The sequence below is a fragment of the Asterias amurensis genome, chromosome 10 (genome assembly GCF_032118995.1).
Source record: "Asterias amurensis chromosome 10, ASM3211899v1".
NCBI classification, from domain to species: Eukaryota; Metazoa; Echinodermata; class Asteroidea; order Forcipulatida; family Asteriidae; genus Asterias; species Asterias amurensis.
Window position 1 is genome coordinate 1,289,209 of NC_092657.1, and position 25,124 is coordinate 1,314,332.

Genomic DNA, 25,124 nt, shown 5'->3' on the forward strand with positions numbered 1-25,124 from the left:
ATACAATGTTTTGCTGAAAATCTACATAAGAGCAGCTTTGTCCACGCCGGCAGGAAGAATAATCCTAATAGGAACACACAATCTGAAAACGTTACTCACAGTAACACTTCTCAGATTCAAATATGGGGGGAAAATGAATGACATATTTTTTACATAACCACATTATTTCAAAGTGAAATGTTTCTCAAAATGCTATCAATTGAAAGCTGCTGTAGGCTTTTAAACACAAAGTTTTTGTTGCCATTAATTTTTTAGAGTGAGGTCAAAAAAAATTCCCAAGATTTTTCCAGTAAGGTTGCCTAGTTGCCAAAGAGGTTTAAAGGAACACGTTGCCTTGGATCGGTCGAGTTGGTCTTTGAAAAGCGTTTGTAACCGTTTTTTATAAAATGCATATGGGTAGAAAGATGTTGTAAAAGTAGAATACAATGATCCACACAAACATGCCTCGAAATTGCGTGGTTTCCTTTTACCTTGTCGACTAACACGTCGGCCATTTATGGGGGTCAAAATTTTGACTCCCATAAATGGCCGACCATGTTAGTTCGCACAGTAGAAGGAAAACCACGCAATTTCGAGGCAAACTTGTGTGGATCATTGTATTCTACTTTTAAAACATCTTTCCAACCATATGCATTTTATAAAAAACGGTTACAAACGCTTTTGTTTTGACCAACTCGTCCGATCCAAGGCAACGTGTTCCTTTAAGTGTTTCATAAAAATACTAAATCAGTAGATATCCAAAAAACAATAATTAGTTTAAATTCTGGCAGTTGATTAAAATTCATTGCATTTTTCATTTAAAAAAACCCACAGTTTTGCACTACCCATCCAACTTTTAAAAAAAAGGGTTAATTTAAATTAGTTTGCATATTCTATGAATATGTACACAGCCATAATCGTAGGTTTACTTGTTTGTGTCCATTATGAACAACAGTTTGAAAACCACTGATATAGCAGTTATGTCAATGAATGGGAACAATTAACAATTGCTGTTTCAACGATGAATAAAAAGTGTGTGAGTTTGTGGAATACAAGATCTGCAAAGTGTTACTCAATATTCATCTGTTTTCAGGGGTCGAAATGAACAGTGGCCCACTGGCCCCCGACGAGTGAAAATATCTCTGAGCCAACGATTTCACAAAAAACGCTAGCCCTGTATTTGGTATCAAGTGTATTCATGATTGTGGCACATCATGATTTTATAATTACTAATGATGCATATTAATAATGTAGATTCATCATATTGCTAAACATGCTGGTGGCCCCTGGCGAAGTCATTCCACTGCTGACACTCGTTGGTATCCCGCCGTGAATAATCGTCTCGGCCGGTACCATCCCGCCATGCGAGGGCGTCATGGTCGTCGCGACCGGCAATGGCGCGTGGGAGAGTCCTGAAGCAGCCATTGTTGACGGGATCAAATGACCGCTATAGAGCTCACTCTGCACGGCATGTCTCGCTTCAGCTAACGCCTCCGTAATCACCGACCCGATCAGAGACTTCTCCCGGGCGTAGATGATCTGTCGACGATCTTTGAAATCGACGTCGTCATAGACGCTAAGGGTTTTGAGGGCCGGTGGAGCCGACGTTGACCCTTGAACTCTGGAGGTCATTTGTGACCCCTGGTGCGGAGCTTGGTGTAGATGAGGGTGGCTGTCCGTGGTTGGTAGCATCATCGGCTGAGGTGTGTTCGGCAGGGATCGTTGGGCGGTCTCGTGGAGGACAATGGGCGGGTTTAACGAGGGGTGTCTTTCTACGGGGCGGGCGCGGGGTGCTTTAGTACGAGAACTATTCATGATGCCGTGTTGGCGTTTGCGATGTTTGTACAGATTGCTGCTGGTACTGGTGGTGTAGTCGCACAACTCACATTTCTTCTGTTTTTCGCCTGGGGTAAAGAAATAAAAGAGTCAATTAAAAAATACTGGCAAACTTAAGTCGGTTCTTGAGTGACTCTCTCTGCTGTTGAGTTATGAAGCTTTGACAATTCCCCCCCCCCCAGAAACAAGCCCTTATATTTAGTACTCTGTGTACAGCGCAGAGAAAGAGTCCTGTATAGGGTGAATTGTGTATTGTGAGCGGCACATGCAAAAGCTTCGTATGTTTTTAGTTTTAAAAAAGTTTTTAGTTTTATAAAAAAATCTTGGGAATTGCACCGTATTGATACTTTTTGGATGTTCTGACAAGTAATGCTGACCTAACAGTGGATGACAAATCCTGACAGTGACTGCAGTCCACGCTTGTAAAAAAACCTTTCAAGAATTTGAATGAGGATTGTATGGTAGGACTCGTAAGTGTGCATTATGCATGTGTCAAAAGTAGTATTTTGACTTCAATATTTAAATGTGATTCCCCCAAAATGAATCGTTTTATCACCCTAAATTGTGGCTATGTCACAAGATCAAGGACAAATGAGAGGGGACCAGTTGCTCTTTGATTTTAGTACCATTTTTGTTGGTGACCATACTTGAGCGCAAAAATAGAGTAGAATGGCCACAGGTCTTATTACTGGCAGATTTTCATTACACTTGGTTATGGGCAAGGAGTGCGTACTTGGATAACCAAAATGGCGAGGCGAGATTCGATCACTTAATGGAAACCGGGGGCCTTTCTCAAACCCCGGCTTGGGCTCCGGCTCAGGCTCCGCGTGCTGATATCCGTGCAATACACGCTGCTCAAACATGTAGGTTAAATGCAAGCTGCGTACACAGCACGCGGAGCCTTAGCCTGAGCCGGAGCCCAAGCCGTGGTTTGAGAAAGGCCCAAGGTCGATGCAACTTGAATATTTTCAAAGTAAGAGGCTTTTTCACTGGCCCATATTTCAATTGACTAAGGAAAGATTTTTAACACTGAACTAGCCAGTCAAACCACGAGGAGTGTTTTTTGACTGGTCCTCTGGTGTTTTTAATTGGCATTTGGCCAGCAGACCACTGTTAAAGGCCGTGGACACTATTGGTAATTGTCAAAGACTAGCCTTCACAAGTGGTGTATCTCAACATATGCATAAAATAAGAAACCTGTGAAAATTTGAGCTCAATTGGTCGTCAAACTTGAAAGAAAAAACACCATTGTCACACGAAGTTGTGTGCGTTTATATGGTTGATTTCGAGACCTCAAGTTCTAAATCTGAGGTCTCAAAATCAAATTCGTGGAAAATTACTTCTTTCTCGAAAACTATGGCTTTTCAGAGGGAGCCATTTCTCACAATGTTTTATACCATCAACCTCTCCCCATTACTCGTCACCAAGAAAGGTTTTATGCCAATAATTATTTTGAGTAATTACCAATAGTGTCCACTGCCTTTGAAGGAGAACGTTGATAGTTATATTGGTATCAAACAATGAGACGCTTCCAAAAAACAAACTATTCCTTCAAAACTTCCCTTTTCCTTTGAAAAAAAGTTTTCAGAACCAACCTGTATGCATCTTTTCATGGTCCTGAAGACTCGCCTTTGATCTGGACTCAAAAGTACAGAACTCACATCTGAAGGGCTTGTGCTCTGGATGTTTCTTCATATGCGCACGTAGATTATACGCAAAGGGGAACGACGCCGTGCAGAATGTGCACTGGAATGGCGTCGGACGGGGCAGGTGTTTCCGAGCCGCGTGAAGCTGACACTCTTTCTCGCTGAAGAACTTCTTTCCGCAAGTGTCGCAGAGAATCGGCCGGATCTTCAAGTGCTTCCTCTTCATGTGAAGATTCAGGGTGTCGTGGCGTTTACAACGATAATTACATAAAGTGCAACCGTGAGGGCGCACTACAAGATGAACCTTGCGATGCATGCGGAGGTTGATTGCGCGTTTGAATGCCTTCCCGCATTGATCGCAGAGGTAGTTGCGCTCCTCGCGGTGGATCGGCGCATGGGCGTTCAGTCTACTCTGATCACCGAAGACGGCCTCGCAGATGGAGCATTTGTAGGGTTTATCCCCGGTGTGGGTCTTCAAGTGTCTCTTGTAGTGGTGCATGGTACCTTGGATGAATTTATGGCAGAACTCGCACTGCTGTTCTCGCACAACCCGCGGCGGTCGTTCCTTCTTGTGATTCTTGTTTCGATGAGCTTTCATCTGACCTTTGAACTTACAGCTAAAGTCACAGTCACCACAGCGGTAGCGATCTTCGGCGATTTTCTTCTCCTTCTTCACTTTCTCTGGAATCTTGACTTCTTTGGGGTGTTCATAACGCTCATGCATTCTTAAGGACCGTTGAAATTTACACACAAAGTCACACTCAGAACACTGGTAGCGATCCTCCCGGATGCGCGATTGGTATTTGTAAGCCACTGTTGGGATTCCGTGGACTTTGTTCTCATGCTCTTTGAGGTCTTTCTTGAAGCGGCAGAAGAAAGTGGTGCAGCGGGAACACTTGTAGCGATCGTTGTCAAGGTGGCTTTGGGCCTCGTCTAGTGCTCCTCCCTCCCGATTGGTCAACTCATTGTCTCCATTTTCCTCCTCTTCCCCATCTTGACCATCTCCCTCATCCCTTGTCTTTTCCTGCTCCTTCAGATATATCTCTGGATGCGCCCCCTTCTTATGGGCCGTCAGTATCTGTTTGAACTTACAGACAAAGTGGCAATGCTCACATTTAAATGCGTTCGCCGACCTCTCAGCCCGGGCTTTGAACTTTACTTGCAGCTTTTTAAGAGCTGACGTGTTGCCGCGTTGCTTTCGCTTCATCCGTGATACAACACGCTTTGCGGGTTTGTACGGGATGAAATCAGCATCGTCATCTTCTGGGATGTCTTGCGGCTTCTTAGGGGTTGGTCTCTCGCGATGACGCGAGTGGATGCGGTTAGCGATGGTGTCTGGGCCCGTCTCTTGAGTTGTATCGCCTGTTTCCTTACTGCCTGATCCAGTTGGCTGAAACCCCTTCGTGGGGATCCCAAGAGCAGCTTGTACACCTTCAATTGTTACGCCTCCTTCAATCAGCTTCCTCGAAATTTCGTCTTGAGCGGCTGGTAGCTCAAGACTATCACCATCGCTCAAGTCAGGTGGAGATGACGTCTCGACGCTGTCACTCAGAGTCTGTTGAGTTGGTGATGGGGACGTGGGCGTGTCTTTGGGTAAATTGATCGGCTCGCTTTGAGATGTTTTTTTCGACGGTTTGTCTTTACTGGGAGGTGTGGTTTTGTCTTGATCTTGAGACTCTACTGCCGAGTTGTTGAGTGATGCATCTATAGTTGAGAGGAAAATGAAAACAGTAGGAAGTAAGAAATGTGAACATGGCCCAGAGCTGCTTTTGCAAAATCAGTAGCTAAGCACAATCAAATTATGCTTAACAAAATAAGGTTACCAAACAAAATACCATGTCACAAGTACAATTCGTTACTGGTATCCTGCTTAGTGTTGCTTAGCAGAAAATTCTTGAGCAATATTTTCTGCTTTGATGCAGCTCTACTGATGAAATTGGGCCCATGTCTGAGTTTCTGTTTTTCTTATAGTTGACAACAAGTAACCCAAATTGTACTTATTTAAAATCAGATAAATATTCAAGATAATTGTTAATTTTTTTAAACTGTGGTGTATTTTATTTTTTTAAAGAGGTTGGGAATATGATTTTATTTCAAATAATTATAAAAGTTGTTTTATTTTGACTTATTTTAAAACAAATGTTCAATGCAGCTATGGTTACATTGTCACAGTAAAACAATATGATCACAATGTGGAATTTGGACTTTAAGCTGTGTTGAAACAGCTATTTTGAGGACTTTTTAGTCAGTTTACATTTCATGAATTTTTTCTTTCTGTGTGTTTGATGATAAAGAAAACGCCCCCCCCCCAAAAAAAAAAAACAAACAAAAAAAACGTGTCAGCGCTCTACTTTAAGTGATTATATAGAAACTAAATCAATTCAATCTAATTCTTTACCATTTAAGCTTGATCCCACATTATTATGGTCAAACTTATGTGCTTCTTGGTCTCCGGATTAACATACCGACACTCTACCAAATGGGTTTTCTAGCATGTTTCAAAAAATAAAAAGTTACCGAGTCAGTTTTCCTTTTGGTGTAATTATACAGAAATGCAATAAATAATATTATTATTTTTATTGAACTATTTTTTTGGCTCGATCCCGCTTCTGCCCCCTTCTGACTTAGATCTTTCACATGATTCTTATGACCGAACATGTGCTTCTTGATCTACAGTTTAATGTACCGGCACTCTACTAACTGGGTTATCCTGAGGATAGCATCTATCTAGCCCTATAATGGTGGTCTCCCTAGTAAATTGTTCTTCGGTTGAGCCCAAATTAATTTTTAAAAAACAAAAAGTTACTTGTACCAAGTCAGTTTCTCTTTTGGTGTGATTTTACAGAAATGCAATAAATTATTATTATTTAAACTTGTTTTTTTTTTACCAGTTTGGCTTGATCCCGCTTCTGCCACCTTCTGACTTAGATCTTTCCCATGATTCTTGTGACCAAACATATGCTTCTTGATCTCTACCATGTCCTTGGTGGTGAAACTGCACTTATTACAAGAGAAGCTGAAGTCCATCTCATCTAGGTCCGGATCCATCATGACTTTGTGTCGAAGGTTTTTTCCCAAACAGTTCTGGAAAGTGACAGTCGTTCACCAGGCTTCCAAACCTCAAATTAACTGCGGGTAAAAAGTTAATAACCATTCATAAAAACCTCAGACAGTTTCGCTATTCCTATTGGTGGAGAGCGCGTCAGGTGGGTGTGTATAAACCTTTGTTTATGACCAGTAAAAAGTGTTGACCCATGGGCATGACACGCGAGCTGTGATGTGATAATAAGACAGTTTCTTCGTTGCTGTTGGGCAAGAGCAACGGCCCGGACAGTTGTGCCACATCACGCGATGCGCGCGACGCACACAGCATTCCCTTATTGACCCCTTGCACGCGCGTCACACGCGGCGACTGATCCGCGCTCACCATGTTGGTGGGCAAGTTAGATTTACGTGTATTAATGCCGCGTCGCCTAAAACGCGCAGTTTCACTGCATAACGCACATCATAGAGCTGTATACAAAAACGTACAGTGAAACCGCCACCAGTATGGCGCATTCAATATTTTGTTGATGATGACGTCAGGTGAAATGGGTCAATAAGGAGTTGTTTACCCGAGGGCGGCGGAGGGCCTTACCATTTCATAGCTGGAGGGGTGTTGTGTTGAAAGCAATCAATGAAAAATTTTTATTTTTGCATTTATTTTACTTTTTGACCCAAAGTGTAATGTTTTTTTTACCGAAAAGGTATTTATGAATGGGAATCAAAGTGTGTTGAATCGGTTTTCAACTAGTGGCTTAAACCCGCCAAGGCCTGGTTCTTGATAACTTGCCTCGTTGAACCAGGCCTTGTTGGGATTAAACCACTAGTTGAAAACCTCTTCACCACACATTGATTCCCTTATTTAAGAGAAAATCTATAAAAAATTCAGTTTGCCTTGCAGTTCAAGTTTTGAAATGAAGTTATTTAATCAGTTTCTGTAGTTCTCACCAAACATCAAAACCTCAAATTAACTGCAGGACAAAAGTTAGAGAAATTAAAAAAAAGACTGTAAAAGAGTTTGTCAAAACAAAATTGTCTAATTCATTTAATTTGTTACAAAAAAGAATTCAATCATATTTTGTTCTCCCTTCTATTTTTTATTTCTAAATAACATTTAAACACAGAGCCTTAAATAGTTGACTAATTTCTCAAAAGTTTCAAACACAAAACAAGTAAAGTTTACTTTTTCATCATATTCAGAAAAAAGTAACACATTTTCATGAATTCTTCGGGCTCTTCTTTAAAGAGAGTGGACACTTCCGACACTATTGGTAATTGTCAAATAATAGTCTTCTCACTTGGTGTATCTCAGCATATGCACAAAATAACAAACCTGTGAAAGTTTGAGCTCAATTGGTCGTCGAAGTTGCGAGACAATAATGAAAGAAAAAATACCCTTGTCACACGAAGTTGTGTTCTTTCAGATGCTTGATTTCGAGACCCCGAAATCAAATTAGTGGAAAATTGCTTCTTTCTCGAAAACTACGTCACTTCAGAGGGAGCCATTTCTCACAATGTTTTATTATACTATCAACCTCTCCCCATTACTTGTCACCAAGTAAGGTTTTATGCTAATAATTATTTTGAGTAATTACCGACAGTGTCCACTGCCTTTAAAAAAAAATGCACTACTGTAGGCCTAATAAATAATATATGTCGCCAATAATTACTACTAGCTGGGATTTTGAATTGAACTTTGATTTGAAGGACATGAAGGGAAAACCATTAACAATTGATGATGGTAAAACAACAATGTAGATTTCTGCCTCTTATTTGTATTAATTCAAAATTTGTTATCCCTCTTACATGTCTTAGTCTTTCCAACCATGGGAATCCCAACCATGTTCCTACCTAGAACCCACCTACCAATCATCGGTTTACAACAACCGGGCACCCGACCTCGGCGTCCCCGGGCCTACGACGCCGCTGCCAGGCGCAGCTCTAAGGACCCAGAGCACGTTAACCGGTAATTCACGGCCCCGAGGTACTGAATTTTCATAAACTCTACCGGTTTTTCTTCCCATAATTTGACCTTATTAGCACACACCATATGACTACACAATTGCAACACTCTCAGTCTATGATGTCCAAGTACAAAACACCGTCATTCATTCTGAATTAATTTTTCACTATTTCGTAGTTTTTGGAAAATAGAAACATTGGTTTTTCTTATTTGGCCTGATTTGCATGTCCATAGAAAAAGCGAACCTAAGACCAGGGCGTGAAAAAAACACGGGTCAATTTCGACGAAAATCCCAAACCTTATCACTAACTTTAAGACATTTGTAAACCACATAATGAAACAAAACACAATATATGCACTAAGTAATGATTTGCCCGTTAAACTGAGACAAAAATTACGACAACTTCAGGATAAATAAGAGAGAAAATCTTACTCACTTTTCACGCTGGGAAACAAATTTTCATTCTTCAAAAGCCGCCATGACACTTTGCTCATTTTTCTAATGAACGTTGAGGGCGCTACATATTTTTCTATCTCGATTTATGTTGCTGTTTATACAAAAGGAAAAATATTAAAAACTAAACTGCGTTCTTTTTCTTTTTTGCATATTTTTTTTTTATTTGTTGAGCCGCGGGTAGAGTGTAACAGTATGCTCGTTGTTTGTTTTAGTGTTTGTTTGGTAGTTTTTCTTTTTTTGTTAAGGGGAGTTTTTGTGGTTTGTTATGAGGCATCCTTGGTTCCTCCAAAAATTACAATCAAAGCAAATCAAACAGTTTTATCAAACTTCATTAAACAAATATTATCGGAAGTTCCACGGAACTTAAAACCTTTAATATTATAACGTGGAATATTAACAATGGATCAACAAATAAAATTATGAAAACAGTCTTTCAAACAAAACAGAAGATAGCCATGCTGCCCATGCACAATGAAACTTCAGGCCTTTCGCCAGCCGCGATTTTTTATTTTATATGGTTTGAACTTATTCTTCCTTTGAATGTTCTTTTTGCCATGGGTGTGACCATGGGCGTGACTGTGGGAGTGGCCATGGGTGTGACGGTGGGAGTGGCCACTGGCGTGACCGTGTGAGTGACCATGGTTGTGACTGTGGGAGTGGCCAGGGGCGTGACGGTGGGAGTGGTCATGGTTGTGACGGTGGGAGTGGCCCTTGGCGTGACCGTGTGAGTGGCCATGGTTGTGACTGTGGGAGTGGCCACTGGCGTGACTGTGGGAGTGGCCACTGGCGTGACCGTGTGAGTGGTCATGGTTGTGACTGTGGGAGTGGCCATGGGCGTGACTGTGGGAGTGGTCATGGTTGTGACTGTGGGAGTGGCCAGGGGCGTGACTGTGGGAGTGGTCATAGTCATCCGAAGCTGAACCAACATCAGAGGAGGCGGAGGCAGACGAACTACTTGCGGAAGAAAAAGAGTCAGATGAATCTACTTCTTTTGCTCTTGCTCTGGCGGCCTGCCGTTGTTCTACAAGTTTGTAAGAGAAAAAGAGTGTGTACAATTACTTTCAAGAAAGAGGGAAAGTGCAATTTGGTAAGAAGACCACTTGCTAGCCGTCGCGATGAAGCTAAGGTTACGGCTATGACAATAAAGGTGATGATTATCATTATGAGAACCCAATACTCTTCAATATACTTGTATTTTCACATCATAGGGGGAAGAGAATCTCCACCAGAGACATTTCCTTATGACATCGGTTCTATAAATGGGTTGCACATGACGTCATTGACCACCATAACGATGAAACGCATGCTATTATTGGCTGAGAGTAGTGCAGTGCGTACATGCATACACTTTCCATACAAAATGGCGGCCGGTAGCTGCGTGTGCAATATCCATCTTCAGGACAGCCCTTCCTCTCCACACTTACTCTTTTTCTTCGCCGCCATTCTTTTCCTCATTTCGGCCATTCGTCTGTTATGTTTTCTAGTCTGTTTCTTCCTGTTTTTCCTGAGAATATTAGCCTTATTGCTGACGAACCGTCGTACTTGTTTCACACGTGTAGCTTTTCCTGTACAAGGAAAAAACAACCGTGAAATCAGGCTGTGGTGGTACCTCTTTTTTTCGAAAACGCATTTTTGACGGTACATTAAATAAAACATTTACTTTTAACATTTACTGTTGTTTCACCAGTGCTCCTTTCAGCGGCTTACGAAGAAGATGAACCACCGTGTACATGTACAAGAAAACAACAGGACTCAGCAGGCCCCGTGTTCCTTATTAATTTTTTGAAAACGCATTAATTTTTGATGTTTTACAGCATTTTTTTTTATAGACCTACGTTTTGTGGCTTTGAAAGGTTATTATTAATATTCTATTGGTTTATTTAAACACATTCAAACATCGCAGCTACAAGCTGAATTGAGTTTAAAGTAAAGAGATTGTGAGAATGTATTTTCGTTTTGCAGTGTCACAATGTGTATCAAAGAGAACCGATGATGGCGGCGACTCCAGGAGTGCGGCTCCATTACTAGTTGAGGATGAGGCGGCTACGGACACAAGTCTTTGCCAACTGGGCCCAATTTCATAGAGCTGCTAAGCACAACAATTTGCTTAGCATGAAATTTCTTCCTTGATAAAAACAGGATTACCAACCAAATTTCCACATGATTTTCAGGATAAGCAAACAACAGCTGAATACCAGTAAAAAGCAATATGCAAAACATGGAAATTTGGTTGGTAATCCTGTTTTTATCAAGGAAGAAATTTCATGCTAAGCAAATTGTTGTGCTTAGCAGCTCTATGAAATTGGGCCCTGATGAGAACTTATCCTAATCAATACCGTTTGCCGTGCTGCAAAGCAAATTTTGTGACCCGCTCTGTGAAAATGAGTCACATGTAAGCAATTTCAAGAATTGAGTTGTATGCATAAAGAACACATCAGCAGCAGTAATTTGGTATGTGTCTAAGCTTTGGGATGTATCGCGTTGCTGAGTTACTCCCGTTTGAAATTAGCCAGTATACCATTTTTTGTGAAAAATGAATTACAAGTAAAATGATATTTTAAACTACCATTGTGTGCAAAATGATACAAATTAGACATATAATAAGCATAATCACAAAATTGTTGTATTCATAGTTTTATTGCCTAAAAGTGTTCTAAAGGTTAACCATGCAACTAAAGATCTTTATTTTTTTATATTTTTTTATACATTTTCCACTTAAACTGTCCATAACTTAATATTGCATTGGGCGACATCTGACTCATTTTCACAGAGTGGGTCACATTTTGTCTGCTAACCAGAGAAGTGGCCCTTATACTTACGGTGTTTAGTCACAGGCGCGGTGCTGTTTCCCTTTAGCTTCGGCTTCGCTTTCGGTCCGTACCATTTCCCGTTTACATACTGCCTTGCGGATTTTCTCCGCGGGGCTCCAAACCTAAATTATAATGATTAAGCAAGAATATGTCATGGACGGTAGAGTGGAAAAGGATTGATTTTAAAAGCAGAGTGTGGGTTCGGTTGAGAGTGAGACACTGTGTCCTTGAGCAAGACACTTAACCATTATTCCTTCGGATGGGACGTAAAGCCATTGGTTCTGTGTTTTGTTATAAAAACAAACTATCAATGTACATGTACTTAAAAATACCCTGGTACACTTCTCGCTTTAAAGAAGGACTTTTGCCCACAAACGCTCAACCGAAGTGTGGACCTGAGAACAAAACAATTCTACATAATGTAGGGACTTGAAACACTATGTGTACTTATACATGTCCACAGAGTGGATTCACCAGTGTTGATTAGTAGGGTAAAGTACGTTTATCTTCAATATTATGATTTGAATAAAGGCCGCACTCCAAATGAAGAATAAGAAGAAGGGGCGGGGATAGAGAGAGTGGAGGGGTGGAGATTCGTACCGGATCTTTCTAAGTTGTCTGGCAGCTGCAGATTCCCCTTTCTTTTTATACTTCATCATTTTAGCTTTCCTGCCATGTACGACCCGCCCAGGACCCCTCCTCCTGGCTTCTCTGGACCCGTGAGACCCGTGCCGCTTCTGGCGACGCGGAACACGGACCAGTATTTTGGGGTTGGGCTCGTCTGGATTTGTGTTGTCGTCCTGTGGTTGTTTTCCTTCATTGGGAAAGGATCGTTTGTGCCGATCTGGTGAACAAGAAGATTGGAGTTGACTGATGAAAAAACAAACATCAACAACAACACCAACAACATTATTTGTTCCATACTTTCACAAATTATTTATCTGGGTCGTGGGCCAGAGGCAGGAGGGTAGCGACAAACCATTGGTACACAGTTTTTGCAAACTCTGTGTCACCGTGCCACAGTGGTTACACTGGCAGGACTGGCAATCGAAAGGTTGTGGGTTATAATCCTACCAAGTATAACTGCTGATTTCACACTGACTAGAACAAGTATTGTCGTCTAGTTACTGAATGTTTGTTCTTGTGCAGTTTATAACCGTATACATTATACCAATGTTCGAATGAGAGAGATCGGTTGTTGCCAGCAGCTTGGCGTTTTTAATGTCACTTTTCTGTTGGCACTTATTATACATGTACTTACTACTATACTGGGGCATTGCATAATTAACAACATTAACAATGGACATTATTTTTTCCAACAGAGGAGGAGCCCAGCTTAGGCCTACCAATTTATCTGCTTTTAATTTGTCCAGCTTCATTTTCATTCAGATAATTATACTTCACCCTTGTCATGATCTTGACACCATCCGAATACTCTTTGAAAGTCGCAAAACAACTCCGAGGCGGCTCGTTTGACGATAGAGAACCCAGACACCAACAAAGGCTCTTCTTCCACTAAAGGAAGCAGTGGTGGTACTTCTTCATCGTGTTCAACGCCAAGCGCAGGAGTGATAACAATTATTAAGAAACACAGAGCGAAGCAAGACGAAACATGCAAACTTTTGCTAAAGTCCATCATCTTAGATCTTACAGCTTCAAAATAATAACATAATAGTGTGCACTTGATTATGTTTGATCTAAAAACATAAGCCTTTTTGAGGTATATGGCGGACACAATGCTACAACACTGTAAAGTTGTGGTAAATTTGTGCGTATTGACCATAGAAATAGAACGTTATTCCGTGAAGTGCGCATTTTAGGCATATAGGCGACGCGGCGTTTACACGTAAACCTCATGACCACAAACATGGTGAGCGTGGCATCATCGCCGCGTGTGACGCGCGCGTATCACGTCCGCCATACATCAAAAAGGCTTCTGCACAACCGATCGTTCCATTTGAACCACTGGCGCGGCCTGTTTGAGCGCGTGTTTCGTCTGATTTTTGAAAGTGCGCGCGTTTGACGCAAGTAATAAAGGCGCGAACATGGGTACGGACTTCCACGCTGCATGGAACACCACATTTTACTTAGGGGTTTGTTTCCTCATAATTTAGCAAATTAGAGTCACGGTCAAAGTGTTGATAACAACAGCATTTTAGTGAAGAGTTAGGCCTAATAATTGTTACATTATGTACTTAATTTTATTAAATTTCTGGCATTCTTTCTATAAAAGATCGTTTAGGCCTACTGATGAACAAAATCGACTTGCAGTTGCAAGAGATTGTGCGTTCAATTCTTGTGCGCCATGTGCGCGCACTTTTTTGAGCGGAGAACAATATAGCGCGTTTTGTTCTGAGCTAGTAGTAGTTGACAAAACAACACACTATGAACAAAATGTTGATAGTGAATAAACGCTAAACCTTTTTGAAAAGGAATATTCTTTTACAAGTTTTCAGTATGAAGCAAATGATTATCAGCGTGTTTGCATCATTTGTGTTTATTCTGATGTCCTACAAGGTTCATGCCATTGACCAATACCAAAATGTTCTCCCAAATTATGACCTATCGGACGGCCGCCAGCAGCTCAATGGTGAACTTTCGCGTCCAAATAATAGAGATTATATGCCAGGCCGGCAACAAGCCCTTGGAAATAACAATGTTGGTGCAAAAGTCGATTACCAACTAAAACTTAACGCACAGCGGCTACAGCGCCAGCAAGCTCAGGCAAATCAACAACAGGAGAGGAACGGTGTCTGTAAGTATTTGGAAGATTGTGGTGTGGCTGGTTTATCATCTTGCTGGAAATAGTGTTTTAAATCTTGGGTCGGTAGAAAGTCAAGGCTTACTGGCCCGTCATATCTGCATCAGTGAGACTTGAATCATTAGACCTGTATCCTTTTTACGTAGCGCAATATGCTGCCAACCAAACCGGAAACAACTGGGTGAACCCCTTCTCTTCACGATAAGTGCACTGGGTTATTTTACGTGCATTACATAACACACGGGACCAACTGCTATACGTCCCATCCGAAGGACGATGCAATGGTAATTGCCTAATTAATACACAGGTGCCAAGACAGGGACTCAACCCGTACTCTGCTGATCAAACACGCCCAGAGCTTGAGTCCGGTGCTCTTAACCGCTAGGCCACGACATAGGGCTAGATAGCTTAGTTGGTAGAGCTCCGACACCTCATCCCGGCGGTCGTAGGTTCGAGTAAATAATTGTTCCAAACGTTTCGTTTTGGAACATCATCTTTTAAAGTTAGAGTTAGACCAGAGAGCGAAAAAACCGGCAACAAATGGGGCAAATGAAACTAACATTCAAAGAGAATTTATAAAATCCCTTTTTTTTCGAGTAAATAATTGTTCCAAACGTTTCGTTTTGGAACATCATCTTTTAAAGTTAGAGTTAGACCAGAGAGCGAAAAAACCGGCAACAAATGGGGCAAATGAAACTAACATTCAAAGAGAATTTATAAAATCCCTTTTTTTTCGAGTAAATAATTGTTCCAAACGTTTCGTTTTGGAACATCATCTTTTAAAGTTAGAGTTAGACCAGAGAGTGAAAAAACCGGCAACATAACAAATGGGGCAAATGAAACTAACATTCAAAGAGAATTTATAAAATCCCTTTTTTTTCGAGTAAATAATTGTTCCAAACGTTTCTTTGGAACATCATCTTTTAAAGTTAGAGTTAGACCAGGGAGCGAAAAAACCGGCAACAAATGGGGCAAATGAAACTAACATTCAAAGAGAATTTATAAAATCCCTTTTTTTTTCGTAGACAAAGAAGAGGCCAACAACATGCCAAGCAGACAACAAAAGAAGCCAGACTACAGCGCCATCAAATACAAGCAAACACTTGACGAAAAGGCACACTTGATCAAACGAATAAATGAGATCGAAGTCATTCGTGAGTATACAGTAGGAGGACATTCATGAAGAGCTGGCTCGAAGTCTGTCTCCTGATATCTGTGCTAAATTTCATCAAGCTGTTTACACACACTATTAGTAATTACCCAAAACAATGTATACATTGTATACAAAAATTACTTGAAACGAGCAAAGGAGAGCAGTTGACAGAATAAAACATTGTGAGAAACGGCTCCCTACCAATTACCGTAGTTTTTGAGAAAGAGGTAATTTTTCACTCAAATATTAAAATACTTGAGTCCTGAGGCCCTTTTATGTCATCTGAAAGCAAACAATGCAACAAGTATGTTCTTTCTTTCATCATCCTCTTGCAAGGCTTCGATGACCAACTGAGTCCAAATTGTCAAAGATTTATTTGTGAGAATCTGGTCTTCGACAATTATCCATAAGATCTCCTGGGGTGGATTTCACAAAGAGTTAGGACTAGTCTTATCTCGAGTTAGGACCAGTTACTTGTCATAACCTAGGACCATCCATGCAACTTGTATATCTCCTAGGACTAGTCCTTAGTTAGGACTAGTCCTAACTCTTTGTGAAATCGACCCCAGTGTCATTAAGAGCAGGGTGAGGCAAGCGCAACTTCCTCCTTCTAAGTTTAGAATCAGATTCCTGCAGACACTTTTATTTCGTAACAATTTGAATTCTGATGTTCTTAGCTAGTGGGGACAGACCTGATTGGCAGAAACGCGTCCTGGAGCAGCTGAGGGACCAGCTAAAAGAGCTCAAGCACGATGAGATCAAGTCCAGGGGTTACTTACTGGAGAAGTATTATGGAAGGTATTTCAGTAAAGATGATGGTGAGTAGACTTACAACTTTGACTAACAAAAATGACTTGTGACTTGACTTGAGGGAAAATGATCTGAGACTTGACTTGAGCAAACATTACTCGTGACTTGACTTTACTTCAAGAGCAAAGACGACTTGCGACTTTACTTGATGACTTGAGAAAAACAACAACTTTGTAACCACAAACTTGGTTATATATACCATGTGACTGGCATCCTGCTCTTTGTTTTAAGAAGAAAGTTGGGCAAACCCAAGCAAAGCCATGAAATGGTTCATGACTTAATTCTTTATTGGCTTAGCGCTCTTTAACTTTCACTTGACTTAACTTTCACTTTGACTTGACCTCTGAATGACCTCTTGATAATTATCAATATTTGATGTAGAATTTGTTGATGTTTTTTTTTCAGATAAGATTGAGTTTAAGCTTCCAGCAAAGCCACTCAAGAATTGTGTGCTGCAAGCTATGGTGGACCCAACCTTCTCGCCAAGCTGCAACTCAAACAGGACCTACCAAAACAAACAGTGCACAAAGAAAAGGTACACAAAGTAAATACAAAAGACCAGGGGTCGATTTCACAAAGCTGCTTAAGCAAAAAATTCTGCTTAAGCAAAAAATTCCATGCTTAGTAAAATCAGATTATCGGCCAAGACCCCACTCAATTGTTATGCTAAGTAAACAACAGCTAAATACCATTCTCAAGCAATGTACATGGCATGACATTTTGGCCAGTAACTTGTGTAAAATAAGCCAGCTATTTTGGTGCTTAAGCAAATTTTTTGCTTAAGCAGCTCTATGAAATTGGCCCCAGGGGTCGATTTCACAAAGACTTAGGACTAGTGCTAACTTAGGACTTAAAACGTATGGCTAGTCCGAGTAAGTACGAGTTACTCGTCCTAAGTCGAGATAAGACTAGTCTTAACTCTTGGTGAAATCCACCCTGGGCCCATTTTCATAGAGCTGCCAAGCACTTAAACTAGCTTAGCATTAAATTTCTTCCTAGATAAAAACAGGATCACCAACTAACTTTCCATTTGTTGCATAGCGCTTGTTACTGGTATTCAGCTGTTGTGCCTGAAAATCACTTGGAAATTTGGTTGGTAATCCTGTTTTTATCAAGGAAGAAATTTCATGCTAAGCAAATTTGTGTGCTAAGCAGCTCTATGAAATTGGGCCCAGCAGAAAACATGTTTAGCGTCCCTGCCCTGTTCCTTTTTTGTTAAAATGTTCACAGATTTGTTATTGTATGCATACACCAAGTGATGAGAAGACTGACAGTTGACAATTACTAAAGGCGTTCAGTGCCTTGAAGAAGCTCTATATAATAGACCTTATGCACGTCATTTCAGGAGGGCGCCCTCACCTAGAGGTCAAAAGGAGGCTGTTCATTGGCCAATACTGTGCGCCGCATGTACAGATCCGTGCGTCTCGATTGTTTCGTCACCGCTTTTCCTCTAAGATGGCGGCTGGATGATGTCAATGCATAAGGTCTATTGGGCCCATAGTAAGCCTCCAAGATATATAGTGGTCGAAATCATGAAGTAAGAGTAATATTTCTAAATCATAATCTCTTCTTGTTTCCAGGTGTTGGTGCTCCACTAAAACTGGGACGTTGGTGAAGTTAAGAGATAAACGTGGCAATAGTCTCCATGGTGATGGGTTCTACTACGGGATTAAAGGGCTAACACTGCGCTGTCCTCGCAACTATAAGTAAACGACAAGGCCCAATTTCATGGAGCCTGTAAGCACGAAAACTTGCTAAGCACAGAAAACAATTGCTAAACAGAATCAGATTACCAGCTCAAATGACATTAAAGGAACACATTGCCTTGGATCGGACGAGTTGGTCTATGAAAAGCGTTTGAAACCGTTTGTTATGAAATGCATATGGTGAGAAAGATGTTTTAAAAGTAGAATATAATGATCCACACAAGTATCACTCAAAATTGCACGGTTTTCCTTTTACGTCGCGAACTAACACGGTCGGCCATTTATGGGAGTCAAAGTTTTGACTCCCATAAATGGCCGACCGTGTTTGTCGACGAGGTAAAAGGAAAACCACGCAATTTCGAGGCATATTTGTGTAGATTATTGTATTCTACTTTTACAACATCTTTCTAACCATATCAATTTTATAACAAACGGTTACAGGACGCTTTTCAAAGACCAACTCGACCGATCCAAGGCAACGTGTTCCTTTAAGTTTGCATCGATGTGACTGGTGCCTGACTTAATTTCTGCTCAGCAAAGTTGTTTGTCAAGCAGTAATTTCTGCTTAACAGCACTATGCTGGGCCCAATTTCATAAAGCCTGTAAGCACAAAATTTTGCTTAGCATGAAATTTCTTCCTTGATAAAAACAAGATTACTAACCAAATTTGAATTTGTTGCATATTGCTTGTTACTGGCATTCAGCTGTTGTTTGCCTGTCCTGCAAATCACAGGGAAATTTGGTTGGTAATCCTATTTTTATCAATGAAAAAATGTCATGCTTAGCAAATTGTTGTGCTAGCAGCACTATGAAATTGGGCCCTGGTCATTGGGCCATTATTATTCCTTCAATCTTTCTCAGCTCCCTGGGGAGTATACAGCCCTGAGCTGCCGTGACGCTCTAAAGGCTTTTTCAAACACAATATCAACCTCTGCCCTCGCAGGTACACTCTAACACCACTGGATGAAGAGAAGCAATTATAGTACAGCATCTTGCTTTGTTTACACAAGTGCCATGACTGGGATCTGAAATAATTTAAGCAATACCATCTAAATTACTTAACGTGTTTAAGGTTTCACAGACCTCAACTTTTATTGTTCCTTGTTCTCTTCTCTTTCTCTATCGAGGCAACATTTTATTGATATTTTGAAGAATGAAGACCTTCTTAAATCAACCCAGAGCATGCATTGAATCCTTATTATGAATTTTAATTAGTAATCGACCCACTTTTTATTTTGAGTTTCAATCCTCAAAGCAGCCAAACGGAAAAGAAACAATTAATAAAGAATTTACTTTGTTTATAGTTTTGTTTGCAGACCGTGCTCTGTTCGTTTGCTCTTTATGTTAAGTACATTACATAATAAATTTGGAAAGTAATACACCAAACAGCAGTCTGGAAATTTGTCAACCCATACATAAAACAGCAGTTGTGTATGTTTGTTTGATTATTCTTGGAGTTTCAAAGTCCTTTTTTATGATGTGGTTTTAAAAATTCATCAGACTTTCTTGTCAGCAAACCCAAGTTCTATGTTCCTTACATGAAAGTTTAGAGGATTTTTAGTCTAAAACTAAAAACAAGATGTACTTTTTTAAAGTGTAATTTAAGCACCGATAAATCAACCAACTGACTTGGCACGTACATTATTGTTATAATGGAAAAAAAGTTTCAAATAAATATCGCAGTTTGTATTTTAATTATTATTCTACGATTTCACACAGATTTATTGAGCTCACATTTTTATGTTCTGCATTTCGGAAGTCGGTGCAATTGTTAACTTTTTAAATCAATGGAAAATTTGCTGAACTGAATACATATTATGTTTGAATCTATGACTCAAAATGTAGTTCATTTGCTGGGGCGTAATCAGACATTTTCATTTAGGAGGGGGGCGCAAGTGGGGTACACTTTCCTTCCATTCTTCGCTTTACAGAGCTAACCCAGTATTCGGAGCATTGCAAGCGTAAATGCCGAATCCGGTTACCAAAACTGCTAACTGCTTAGTAACATTTCCTCCTTTTTCAAGCAGAACCAATAGGGGACTTTTGGGATGCTAGGTGGCAGCAGACACACCAGGTAAAATCCATTGTTCTTGGTAATGTGCGCACGCTCGGAACAATGTAAACGATGGACATTTACCTGGTAAGTCTGCTGCCACCTAGCGTTCCATTAGAACATGCACTATCAAAACTGCTAACTGCTCAGTACCATTTTCTCCTTTTCAGCAGAGAATTAGAATTGAACCCTGCACTATCCAATCGGCCAACTGCTTAGCAGATCTCTGTCCTTGTTCTTTGCTTACAACCAAAATCAGGGGAATTAGTTTTGAACAGACATTTATTACAGTAACCCTAGGCAGAAAAAAGACATGAAATTCAGAGGATTTTCAAACACAAAATGACCAGCCACATAAAGGTTATTATTTTAAGTTATTCCTAGGTATGAGTAATAAATTTCTTAAAGTCCCGACTTACTTTCAAGGAATATTTGACAATCTTCTCGAGAGATATAAGACAACTATTCTTTTTTAAATATTAAGTTAGGAGCTCTTAGGAAAACTATTGGGAAGACCGTTTTCACTCCAACTCGAAAAAAAAAGCTTAAAATTGCTTCATGGAAATTTTTGCAGATAAATACAGAAACACCCTTCACCAAAATGGCAATTTTTGTTCAATGCTTCAGGGCACCTTACACAGCTAAGATTCTTCCATCGCAATTAGTGTTATCTTATTTTGATTGCCTATATATGGCAATACAAACAATAACACTGACATTACCAATTTATATTACTTGTTTTGCATCCAGCTTCAAAACTCATTTGAAAATCTATTTTTGTGTTTAAATGTCATCTGTAGGCCCAATTGCTTCTGCAGCTGTCCGGCGCCAGGAGTGTCTTTTAGACATTATAAATGTCCAATGTCATTAGTAAATTTGGTTTAGATACGCCCTCACGTGGCCGAAAATGCTGCGAATTCAAGCACAACAAATTTTGTAAGTTTAGATTATAATTTTTAAAAATGATTGAGTTATGCTTGTTAAATCCAATTAATAAATAAAAGACATTGATTCTTTTATCCGAAACAATGTCAATGATTTCGTCCAGCATCTCTAAGAGGTCACATTTTCATGACGATTCTTTTGATAAATAGAAAAACTAAGATTTTAAAATTCCAAGCTGACTACAGCTGAGTTAAACCGCTTAGTGCAAAACATCTGCTTAGCATAGATATATGTTGCTAAGACGAAAAAAGGTCACCAGCCAAATTGGCATGTCAGTTCCATTGCTTAGACTGGTGCCCTGCAAACTCACTGCTTAGCAGTTATTTACGCTCGACGGGTTCACAACCGTTTCTACGCCAATTCTTTACAAGAAAACTTATGGAATATAAATTATTGATGTTAAATTGTTATAAGACTCTTTCGGAAGGGGTCTGCAATATGTGATTAAATACACGCAGTTGTTTTTAAATAATATTTGGTAGATTTCGACATTTACACACACTGAAGAAAAAAAACGTTGGTAAAACTGCAGTTATTGTTTGAAAAGTTCACTAAAACATGTCTGTCGAAGTCAATCCTGCCTAAAGGTAGGGCCAAATTTTTCAATTTGATTTTAAGGTAAGTAAGTTAGAAAATAAAGTATTTCATTTCTATACGCGGAAAACAAATCTTTCACTGAAACAATTTTTTTTTTAAAGAATGGTATATTAAATAATTTAAAAAGGAATTCACAATGACGGGTAAATATTTTGACATTGATATCAACAATCCAAGTTACTTCCTAAAAAAATAATTCCCGAAGTAAAATCTTTTTTGAAGGACTACAAACTAAAATTACAGCATGCATTATGTATGCTCCTTATAACAACGCCATGAAGTTGGCTGTAAAGTATTTAAACCTGCGCTATCCTGGAAAAACAACTAGTGTGGCTGGTCTTTTGCTAAGCTAAAGCAGAAGTCTGAAACCTAAAAAAAATAACGGCTTGGTCGAGAAATGTTGGCAGGACATAGGCCAATTTCATGAAACCTTTCAGCAGATTTTTATGTCGAATCGGCGGCTACAGCTGCGGCTAAGGCTAGATTTCCAAGTGTGTTTAAGTATAGGACATCCTTGGCAACACCTCTGGCAACAGCCATAGCCAAAGCCATTCAGCCTTAAGTTCCGGGCGCCAATTTCAAAGCTACTCAGAAGCATAGACTGTGTCTGAATTGGCCCGTTGGCTACGGCTACATTTCCACTTCATGTGGCCTAGTGAAATTTACTACTCGACTAGTCGTGCCTCGTATAGTCGCGACTACGACACTAGGCACGACTTATTTGTTAACTCTCAAGATGCATTGTAGCAATGTGTGACGTAAGCGCAATGTAGTAAAATTCAAGCTGAAAGGTTTGAAGGATTGTGTCACTGATGTCTGATTGTGTTTTTTAAGTAAATTATGTTGTCGTGACTAGTTGTGAGCAACACAATTGGTTCACAAAACAGGTAGTCGCGTCTACTTTTGAAGTAGTCAGGACTATTTTTGTAGTAGTCAAACCAGCATGATTAACCGAGTAGTTGAAAAACGGTAGTCGTGACTCAACACTTGCGACTATGACACTAGTCGCACTAAACGCTCTGGCCTACACAACATCAGGTTTTAGTAGCAACGCCCTTTAGCTACAGTCGTAGTCGTAGCTGTAGCCGCCAATTCGGATACGGCTTAAGTAAACGGCAAGCTAGCTTGCAAATTTATTGTGAATGTGCATATACCTAGTCCTATATTTTCCTTAGTTGTCTAAGCAAAACACTGGTACGTAAGCGCACAAATTAACCCTCAAGCAAAGAGATTTATGTCATTGACCCCTTTGCTTGGCCAATTTTTCAATCAACATTTTGTGAAAATATATTCTTGCGCATTCACCATATATTTGCAATGAACGTCATTAATTGTCATACAGCAAGCAGCGCTATGAAATGGAAACTTGCTCAGTAATCACAAAATTGGCCGCTAAGCAGCTCTATAAAATTGGGCCAGGGTAACAAACTTCTGCTTATTTAAAGATCCTCTGAACTTACGATAAATAGAGTGAGAGAAATACAGCCTTGTTCATCAAGATGGATGAATACTCCATGGTAGGTGGAAACCTTTAGAATGAAGACAGTGAAGCATTAGGGCTCAGACTTTGTCATCTAGACTGCGTGATCTGAAAAAAAAAATATATAAATCAATAATTGAATATAATTTTTGTATATTTTATATTTAATTCATTTCTCGGCTAGATAATGCACATTAATTAGTTTAAAACCTTTTAAAGGCAGTGGACACTTTTGGTAATTGTCAAACCAGTCTTCTCACCTGGTGTATCTAAACATATGCATAAAATAATAAAAACCTGTGAAATTGGTCGTCGAAGTTGCGAGATATGAATGAATATGAAAACACCCTTGTCACACGAAGTTGTGTGCTTTCAGATGCTTGATTTCGAGACCTCAAATTCTAAATCTGAGGTCTCAAAATCAAATTTGTGGAAAATTACTTCTTTCTCAAAAACTACGTCACTTCAGAGGGAGCCATTTCTCACAATGCTTTATACTATCAACCTCTGCCCATTACTCGTTATTGAGAAAGGTTTTATGCTGATAATTATTTTGAGTAATTACCAATAGTGTCCACTGCCTTTAAAGAAAAGTAAGAGCAACTAAAACACAGAGGAATGAAAGACAAGCAGCTGGAGCCCCAAAGGAGTGCCCTTAAAAAAAGAAACAAAATTCCTAGCTAAAGGCGCTCCTCTCCAGCTGGTCCTAAAGAGCAGAACTGCATCAATATATTTGGATTTTATTTTGTTTTAGTAGTAAGTGGTTGGAGCACTTGGCACCATTACCAAAGAACTGGGAATCATCTAGTCTTGGTTCAAGACTCTCCTGGATCTGTCACAAGAGGGCGCGCTATCACCCCCAACGCGCTATCAACCACGCACCGCTATCACCCGAGAACCGCTATCACAGGAGAGTCTTGGCACATTCGTTAAATCTCCCCCCAAAATGAAGGGGCGGGCTCTGCTCTGTTTCCACCCGATTTGTGGGGGAGATTTAACGAATGTGCCAAGACTCTCCTGTGATAGCGGTTCTCGGGAGATCCAGGAGAGTCTTGAACCAAGACTAGGAATCATCTAAACGAAATAGTGACAAATGTGAAGATAGATCCGTTACAGAAAGTGGTGCTTTTGAGAACAGCAAAGATCCTGAGAAAACCCCTTGAAATCTAAGGCTACAGGACGTAGCTCTACTTGAGGAGAATTTTTTTTTTAGCTTTCTTTGCATGCTTAGTACTAGGGTAACTCCTATACTCCGCAAGGAAGTTTAACAAAATGAAAATATAATAAGAATAGTTTAAGATTTATATTGCACCCTTACACATTTTACAATGCACAGAATGGAAGAAAAAGATAACAAGACTGGGCGGCAACAAGTTGCTAAGCACAACAAAAAGCACAGCAAATAATGAGTGAGACACCATCTTTATAAATGTGAACCTCATGGAAGTTTGGCTGGCCACCCGTTTCTAAAGCAAAATTTGTTTGTGCTTAGCAAGATTGATGACATTGAGCCATGGTTGTGGCTGATATTTGACTTACTTTCTGTTAATGTGTGGTTGTGTGTATCGGGAGTCTGTGTAGGGGGTCTGAGGCCTGGGGGAGGGGGATGTGTTGTCCACGCTGGACCTGCAAAAAGAAATATCACAACAAAATTAAAACTCAAACTTCATTTCTGTTTTTTTTTTAATTTTTTTTTTTAAAGACAGTGTACACTATTGGTAATTGTCAAAGAGCAGTCTTCTCACTTGGTGTATCTCAACATATGCATAAAATAACAAACCTGTGAAAATTTGAGCTCGATCGGTCGTCCGAATTGCGAGATAACTATGAAAGAAAAAACACCCTTGTCACACGAAGTTGTGTGCTTTCAGATGCTTGATTTCGAG

The 25,124-nt window shown here is 40.0% G+C and overlaps 4 protein-coding genes across 4 annotated transcripts in view; 1 reads left to right on the forward strand and 3 right to left on the reverse strand.

Moving 5' to 3' along the window:
* Window positions 1–600: 600 nt before the first annotated feature.
* LOC139942832 (uncharacterized) lies at window positions 601–8,960 on the reverse strand. Its single transcript, XM_071939615.1, has 4 exons — window positions 8,904–8,960; window positions 6,350–6,590; window positions 3,411–5,165; window positions 601–1,883 (listed from the first exon to the last, which is right to left on the reverse strand). The coding sequence occupies exons 2-4, from the start codon at window positions 6,510–6,512 to the stop codon at window positions 1,222–1,224; spliced, it is 2,580 nt and encodes an 859-aa protein (XP_071795716.1). The 5' UTR covers window positions 6,513–6,590; window positions 8,904–8,960; the 3' UTR covers window positions 601–1,221.
* Window positions 7,355–13,520, reverse strand: LOC139942837 (uncharacterized). The gene is made up of 5 exons (XM_071939622.1): window positions 13,138–13,520; window positions 12,334–12,577; window positions 11,743–11,855; window positions 10,348–10,488; window positions 7,355–9,944 (listed from the first exon to the last, which is right to left on the reverse strand). The coding sequence occupies exons 1-5, from the start codon at window positions 13,514–13,516 to the stop codon at window positions 9,403–9,405; spliced, it is 1,419 nt and encodes a 472-aa protein (XP_071795723.1). The 5' UTR covers window positions 13,517–13,520; the 3' UTR covers window positions 7,355–9,402.
* Window positions 13,521–14,090: 570 nt separating this feature from the next.
* On the forward strand, window positions 14,091–18,343 carry LOC139942845 (uncharacterized). The gene is made up of 5 exons (XM_071939634.1): window positions 14,091–14,488; window positions 15,520–15,648; window positions 16,325–16,465; window positions 16,863–16,992; window positions 18,038–18,343. The coding sequence occupies exons 1-5, from the start codon at window positions 14,191–14,193 to the stop codon at window positions 18,165–18,167; spliced, it is 828 nt and encodes a 275-aa protein (XP_071795735.1). The 5' UTR covers window positions 14,091–14,190; the 3' UTR covers window positions 18,168–18,343.
* An 874-nt stretch (window positions 18,344–19,217) lies between these two features.
* The window catches only part of LOC139942833 (CCR4-NOT transcription complex subunit 4-like), a 32,916-nt gene continuing 27,009 nt past the window's right edge, over window positions 19,218–25,124 (reverse strand). Inside the window, exons 20-21 of the mRNA XM_071939616.1 lie at window positions 24,778–24,864; window positions 19,218–23,346 (exon numbers count right to left, since the gene is read on the reverse strand). Coding sequence (XP_071795717.1) covers window positions 23,333–23,346; window positions 24,778–24,864 — 101 coding nt within the window. The 3' untranslated portion in view covers window positions 19,218–23,332. The remainder of the gene's footprint in view (window positions 23,347–24,777; window positions 24,865–25,124) is intronic.

Bases quoted from the DNA above. Each gene is read 5' to 3' on its own strand.
- LOC139942845 (XM_071939634.1), top strand. From the start codon at position 14,191: ATGAAGCAAATGATTATCAGCGTGTTTGCATCATTTGTGTTTATTCTG. The intron at 14,489-15,519 runs GTAAGTATTTGG...TTTTTTTCGTAG, and splicing joins ACAGGAGAGGAACGGTGTCT to ACAAAGAAGAGGCCAACAAC. The intron at 16,466-16,862 runs GTGAGTAGACTT...TTTTTTTTTCAG, and splicing joins GTATTTCAGTAAAGATGATG to ATAAGATTGAGTTTAAGCTT.
- LOC139942837 (XM_071939622.1), bottom strand. From the start codon at position 13,516: ATGGTCAATACGCACAAATTTACCACAACTTTACAGTGTTGTAGCATT. The intron at 12,578-13,137 runs GTGAAGTATAAT...CTTGTTCACCAG, and splicing joins GTGTCAAGATCATGACAAGG to ATCGGCACAAACGATCCTTT. The intron at 10,489-11,742 runs GTAAGTATAAGG...TTCCTTGTACAG, and splicing joins CGCGCCTGTGACTAAACACC to GAAAAGCTACACGTGTGAAA.
- LOC139942832 (XM_071939615.1), bottom strand. From the start codon at position 6,512: ATGATGGATCCGGACCTAGATGAGATGGACTTCAGCTTCTCTTGTAAT. The intron at 5,166-6,349 runs GTAAAAAAAAAA...TCTCAACTATAG, and splicing joins AGCGGGATCAAGCCAAACTG to ATGCATCACTCAACAACTCG. The intron at 1,884-3,410 runs GTTGGTTCTGAA...TCTTTACCCCAG, and splicing joins CCATGAAAAGATGCATACAG to GCGAAAAACAGAAGAAATGT.